The following is a 7500-nucleotide window of genomic DNA, read 5'->3' on the forward strand; positions in this document are numbered from 1 at the left end:
AAGCAAAAGTGTAAATGTCAGTGTGTCTGTGTCAGTGTAAATGTCAGTGTAAATGTCAGTGTGTCTGTGTCAGTGTAAATGTCAGTGTCAGTGTAAATGTCAGTGTAAATGTCATTGTGTCTGTGTCAGTGTAAATGTCAGTGTCAGTGTAAGTGTCAGTGTAAATATCAGTGTGTCTGTGTCAGTGTAAATGTCTGTGTCAGTGTAAATGTCAGTGTAAATGTCAGTGTAAATGTCAGTGTGTCTGTGTCAGTGTAAATGTCTGTGTCAGTGTAAATGTCTGTGTCAGTGTAAATGTCAGTGTGTCTGTGTCAGTGTAAATGTCAGTGTCAGTGTAAATGTCAGTGTAAATGTCAGTGTGTCTGTGTCAGTGTAAATGTCTGTGTCAGTGTAAATGTCTGTGTCAGTGTAAATGTCAGTGTGTCTGTGTCAGTGTAAATGTCTGTGTCAGTGTAAATGTCTGTGTCAGTGTAAATGTCAGTGTGTCTGTGTCAGTGTAAATGTCAGTGTCAGTGTAAATGTCAGCATGTCAGTGTTTCCAGTACTCTCCCCTTTCCCCTCAGCTCAAATGTGGACCATTTTTGTAAACATAACCAGATTTAGCATATGGCCCTGTGGCTCTAAACATCCAACTGAACATCAAGGGATTCAGTACTGCTCCCACACACACACACACACACACACACACACACACACACACACACACACACACACACACACACACACACACACACACACACACACACTGCACTCCACCCACACACACACACACACAGTCCACTCCACCCACACACACACACTCCACTCCACCCACACACACACACACACACACACACACTCCTCTTCACACACACACACACACACACTGCAATATGTGCACACTGCAACACTGCTCAATCAATTTTAATTTAATTAAATTAAAAAATTAAACTAGATTCATTAGACCAGATTAATTAAAATATTGGGGCTCCAAGAAATCACAGTTGGGTAGATAGTTTGCAATTTGGAGGCATGATCAGCACACACCTCTCTACCTGCATACCTGCCTTAGCACACACCTCTCTACCTGCATACCTGCCTTAGCACACACCTCTCTACCTGCATACCTGCCTTAGCACACACCTCTCTACCTGCATACCTGCCTTAGCACACACCTCTCTACCTGCATACCTGCCTTAGCACACACCTCTCTACCTGCATACCTGCCTTAGCACACACCTCTCTACCTGCATACCTGCCTTAGCACACACCTCTCTACCTGCATACCTGCCTTAGCACACACCTCTCTACCTGCATACCTGCCTTAGCACACACCTCTCTACCTGCATACCTGCCTTAGCACACACCTCTCTACCTGCATACCTGCCTTAGCACACACCTCTCTACCTGCATACCTGCCTTAGCACACACCTCTATACCTGCATACCTGCCTTAGCACACACCTCTCTACCTGCATACCTGCCTTAGCACACACCTCTCTACCTGCATACCTGCCTTAGCACACACATCTCTACCTGCATACCTGCCTTAGCACACACCTCTCTACCTGCATACCTGCCTTAGCACACACCTCTCTACCTGCATACCTGCCTTAGCACACACCTCTCTACCTGCATACCTGCCTTAGCACACACCTCTCTACCTGCATACCTGCCTTAGCACACACCTCTCTACCTGCATACCTGCCTTAGCACACACCTCTATACCTGCATACCTGCCTTAGCACACACCTCTCTACCTGCATACCTGCCTTAGCACACACCTCTCTACCTGCATACCTGCCTTAGCACACACCTCTCTACCTGCATACCTGCCTTAGCACACACCTCTCTACCTGCATACCTGCCTTAGCACACACCTCTCTACCTGCATACCTGCCTTAGCACACACCTCCCTACCTGCATACCTGCCTTAGCACACACCTCTCTACCTGCATACCTGCCTTAGCACACACCTCTCTACCTGCATACCTGCCTTAGCACACACCTCTCTACCTGCATACCTGCCTTAGCACACACCTCTCTACCTGCATACCTGCCTTAGCACACACCTCTCTACCTGCATACCTGCCTTAGCACACACCTCTATACCTGCATACCTGCCTTAGCACACACCTCTCTACCTGCATACCTGCCTTAGCACACACCTCTCTACCTGCATACCTGCCTTAGCACACACCTCTCTACCTGCATACCTGCCTTAGCACACACCTCTCTACCTGCATACCTGCCTTAGCACACACCTCTATACCTGCATACCTGCCTTAGCACACACCTCTCTACCTGCATACCTGCCTTAGCACACACCTTTATACCTGCATACCTGCCTTAGCACACACCTCTATACCTGCATACCTGCCTTAGCACACACCTCTCTACCTGCATACCTGCCTTAGCACACACCTCTCTACCTGCATACCTGCCTTAGCACACACCTTTATACCTGCATACCTGCCTTAGCACACACCTCTCTACCTGCATACCTGCCTTAGCACACACCTCTCTACCTGCATACCTGCCTTAGCACACACCTCTCTACCTGCATACCTGCCTTAGCACACACCTCTCTACCTGCATACCTGCCTTAGCACACACCTCTCTACCTGCATACCTGCCTTAGCACACACCTCCCTACCTGCATACCTGCCTTAGCACACACCTCCCTACCTGCATACCTGCCTTAGCACACACCTCCCTACCTGCATACCTGCCTTAGCACACACCTCTCTACCTGTTTGCAGGTACGAGTTAGCTCAGCAGCTACGACAGCAGCAGGACTCAACTGATGCCCCAGATCTGGAAGACCCCATGGGTGGAGCCAACACTGTGGAGGACCAGATAGGCGGAGCAAGTACCGTGGAAGACCCAATGGGCGGGGCCAACACGGTAACCCATGACCTGCAGGTGGAGATGCAGGTTGGAACTCCTCCATCTTCTCTGGCAGAGACTCAGACAATGTTGCAGGTGGTGGATGGCAGCCAGCAGGTGGCGCTGCAGTCACAGCTCGGCGGTGGAACGGGTGAGATACCAATATAAACATACAGCTGTTCTCAAAATACCAATATAAACATACAGCTGTTCTCAAAATACCAATATAAACATACAGCTGTTCTCAAAATACCAATATAAACATACAGCTGTTCTCAAAATACCAATATAAACATACAGCTGTTCTCAAAATACCAATATAAACATACAGCTGTTCTAAAAATCTAGTGGTTTTGGAGTTTTAAAGGGATCAGAGTTTTATTTTATCTTACAATTTGACAAAATTGCGGAGCGGCTCTGGTGAGGTGGGGGGGCAGGCTCTTTATGTTGTATGAAGATGTGAGAACAGTCTGTTGATTGATGTATGTGGGCTGACTGGGACGTTTTCCTCAGGTGGAAGATAAAGTTATTGAAACAAGAGGGCTAGTGTGTTTGTAGAACATGAGCATGACAAAGACTGTGTTAATGTTGTGGGTCTGTGTGAGCGCACGTGTGTGTATGTTTGCATGTATGGATCAGTGTACAGTGTACAAGCCTAATGAGTGGAGGTCAGGTGTGTGTGTGTGTGAGTGTGTGTGTGAGTGTGTGTGAGTGTGTGAGTGTGTGAGTGTGTGAGTGTGTGAGTGTGTGTGTGTGTGTGTGTGTGTGTGTGTTTCGTGCAGGTCAGGGGTGTGTGTGTGTGTGTGTGTGTGTGTGTGTGTGTGTGTGTGTGTGTGTGTGTTTCGTGCAGGTCAGGGGTGTGTGTGTGTGTGTGTGTGTGTGTGTGTGTGTGTGTGTGTGTGTGTGTGTGTGTGTGTGTGTTTCGTGCAGGTCAGGAGAGAGGAGAGGAGAGGAGAGGAGAGGGGGGAGATCCAGGCTGTGTGGCATGGTTGACACACACAGGACATGATGAGTTCTTCATCACTCCTCATCATCAGTTCCTCTCTTGTTCTTTCCTTCAGACACTTTTGTGAACACACAACACATCAGCCAGTATGAAGCGTCCACACTTCCCCAGCCAGCATATGACCAGCAAGCCCTGACGCAAGGTACACACACACCCTCCCAACACGCACCCTCCCAACACACACCCTCCCCACACGCACCCTCCCAACACACACCCTCCCAACACGCACCCTCCCAACACACACCCTCCCCACACACACCCTCCCAACACGCACCCTCCCCACACACACCCTCCCAACACACACCCTCCCAACACACACCCTCCCCACACACACCCTCCCAACACACACCCTCCCAACACACACCCTCCCCACACGCACCCTCCCAACACACACCCTCCCAACACGCACCCTCCCAACACGCACCCTCCCCACACGCACCCTCCCAACACACACCCTCCCAACACGCACCCTCCCCACACGCACCCTCCCAACACGCACCCTCCCAACACACACCCTCCCCACACGCACCCTCCCAACACACACCCTCCCAACACGCACCCTCCCAACACGCACCCTCCCCACACGCACCCTCCCAACACACACCCTCCCAACACACACCCTCCCAACACACACCCTCCCAACACACACCCTCCCCACACACACCCTCCCAACACACACCCTCCCCACACGCACCCTCCCAACACACACCCTCCCAACACGCACCCTCCCAACACGCACCCTCCCCACACGCACCCTCCCAACACACACCCTCCCAACACGCACCCTCCCCACACGCACCCTCCCCACACACACCCTCCCAACACACACCCTCCCAACACACACCCTCCCCACACACACCCTCCCAACACGCACCCTCCCCACACGCACCCTCCCAACACGCACCCTCCCAACACACACCCTCCCCACACGCACCCTCCCAACACACACCCTCCCAACACGCACCCTCCCAACACGCACCCTCCCCACACGCACCCTCCCAACACACACCCTCCCAACACACACCCTCCCAACACACACCCTCCCCACACACACCCTCCCAACACACACCCTCCCCACACGCACCCTCCCAACACACACCCTCCCAACACGCACCCTCCCAACACGCACCCTCCCCACACGCACCCTCCCAACACACACCCTCCCAACACGCACCCTCCCCACACGCACCCTCCCAACACGCACCCTCCCAACACACACCCTCCCCACACGCACCCTCCCAACACACACCCTCCCAACACGCACCCTCCCAACACGCACCCTCCCCACACGCACCCTCCCAACACACACCCTCCCAACACACACCCTCCCAACACACACCCTCCCAACACACACCCTCCCCACACACACCCTCCCAACACACACCCTCCCCACACGCACCCTCCCAACACACACCCTCCCAACACGCACCCTCCCAACACGCACCCTCCCCACACGCACCCTCCCAACACACACCCTCCCAACACGCACCCTCCCCACACGCACCCTCCCCACACACACCCTCCCAACACACACCCTCCCAACACACACCCTCCCCACACACACCCTCCCAACACGCACCCTCCCCACACGCACCCTCCCAACACGCACCCTCCCAACACACACCCTCCCCACATGCACCCTCCCCACACGCACCCTCCCCACACGCACCCTCCCAACACGCACCCTCCCCACACGCACCCTCCCCACACACACCCTCCCAACACACACCCTCCCCACACGCACCCTCCCCACACGCACCCTCCCAACACACACCCTCCCCACACGCACCCTCCCCACACGCACCCTCCTAACACGCACCCTCCCCACACACACCCTCCCAACACACACCCTCCCCACACACACCCTCCCAACAAACACCCTCCCCACACACACCCTCCCAACACACACCCTCCCCACACGCACCCTCCCCACATGCACCCTCCCCACACACACCCTCCCAACACACACCCTCCCAACACACACCCTCCCCACACACACCCTCCCCACACGCACCCTCCCAACACGCACCCTCCCCACACGCACCCTCCCCACACACACCCTCCCAACACGCACCCTCCCCACACACACCCTCCCCACACGCACCCTCCCCACACGCACCCTCCCAACACACACCCTCCCAACACACACCCTCCCAACACACACCCTCCCCACACACACCCTCCCCACACGCACCCTCCCCACACGCACCCTCCCAACACACACCCTCCCAACACACACCCTCCCCACACACACCCTCCCAACACGCACCCTCCCAACACACACCCTCCCCACACACACCCTCCCAACACGCACCCTCCCAACACGCACCCTCCCCACACGCACCCTCCCCACACGCACCCTCCCCACACACACCCTCCCAACACGCACCCTCCCCACACGCACCCTCCCAACACACACCCTCCCCACACGCACCCTCCCAACACGCACCCTCCCCACACGCACCCTCCCCACACACACCCTCCCAACACGCACCCTCCCCACACACACCCTCCCCACACGCACCCTCCCCACACACACCCTCCCCACACACACCCTCCCCACACACACCCTCCCAACACGCACCCTCCCAACACGCACCCTCCCCACACGCACCCTCCCCACACACACCCTCCCAACACGCACCCTCCCAACACGCACCCTCCCCACACGCACCCTCCCCACACGCACCCTCCCCACACACACCCTCCCAACACGCACCCTCCCCACACGCACCCTCCCAACACACACCCTCCCCACACGCACCCTCCCCACACGCACCCTCCTAACACGCACCCTCCTAACACGCACCCTCCCCACACACACCCTCCCAACACACACCCTCCCCACACACACCCTCCCAACACACACCCTCCCCAACAAACACCCTCCCCACACACACCCTCCCAACACACACCCTCCCAACACACACCCTCCCCAACAAACACCCTCCCCACACACACCCTCCCCACACACACCCTCCCAACACACACCCTCCCCAACAAACACCCTCCCCACACACACCCTCCCCACACGCACCCTCCCAACACACACCCTCCCCAACAAACACCCTCCCCACACACACCCTCCCCACACGCACCCTCCCAACACACACCCTCCCAACACGCACCCTCCCCACACACACCCTCCCCACACACACCCTCCCCACACACACCCTCCTAACACACACCCTCCCAACACACACCCTCCCCACACGCACCCTCCCAACACGCACCCTCCCAACACGCACCCTCCCCACACACACCCTCCCCACACACACCCTCCCCACACACACCCTCCCCACACACACCCTCCCCACACACACCCTCCCAACACACACCCTCCCAACACGCACCCTCCCAACACACACCCTCCCAACACACACCCTCCCCACACACACCCTCCCCACACACACCCTCCCCACACGCACCCTCCTAACACGCACCCTCCTAACACGCACCCTCCCCACACGCACCCTCCCCACACGCACCCTCCCAACACGCACCCTCCCAACACACACCCTCCCAACACGCACCCTCCCCACACGCACCCTCCCAACACACACCCTCCCAACACGCACCCTCCCCACATGCACCCTCCCAACACACACCCTCCCAACACGCACCCTC

At 56.5% G+C, this 7500-nt stretch overlaps 1 protein-coding gene across 7 annotated transcripts in view; it reads left to right on the forward strand.

Moving 5' to 3' along the window:
- Positions 1-7500, forward strand: part of LOC143482793 (zinc finger protein 236) — a 63076-nt gene that overhangs the window by 23709 nt on the left and 31867 nt on the right. For all 7 annotated transcript variants that reach the window (XM_076981320.1, XM_076981319.1, XM_076981322.1 and 4 more), the window contains 2 exons: positions 2741-3018; positions 3929-4015. In XM_076981320.1, the coding sequence (XP_076837435.1) occupies positions 2741-3018; positions 3929-4015 (365 nt within the window). The remainder of the gene's footprint in view (positions 1-2740; positions 3019-3928; positions 4016-7500) is intronic.

This window comes from Brachyhypopomus gauderio, chromosome 19 (genome assembly GCF_052324685.1).
Source record: "Brachyhypopomus gauderio isolate BG-103 chromosome 19, BGAUD_0.2, whole genome shotgun sequence".
Taxonomy (NCBI): domain Eukaryota; kingdom Metazoa; phylum Chordata; class Actinopteri; order Gymnotiformes; family Hypopomidae; genus Brachyhypopomus; species Brachyhypopomus gauderio.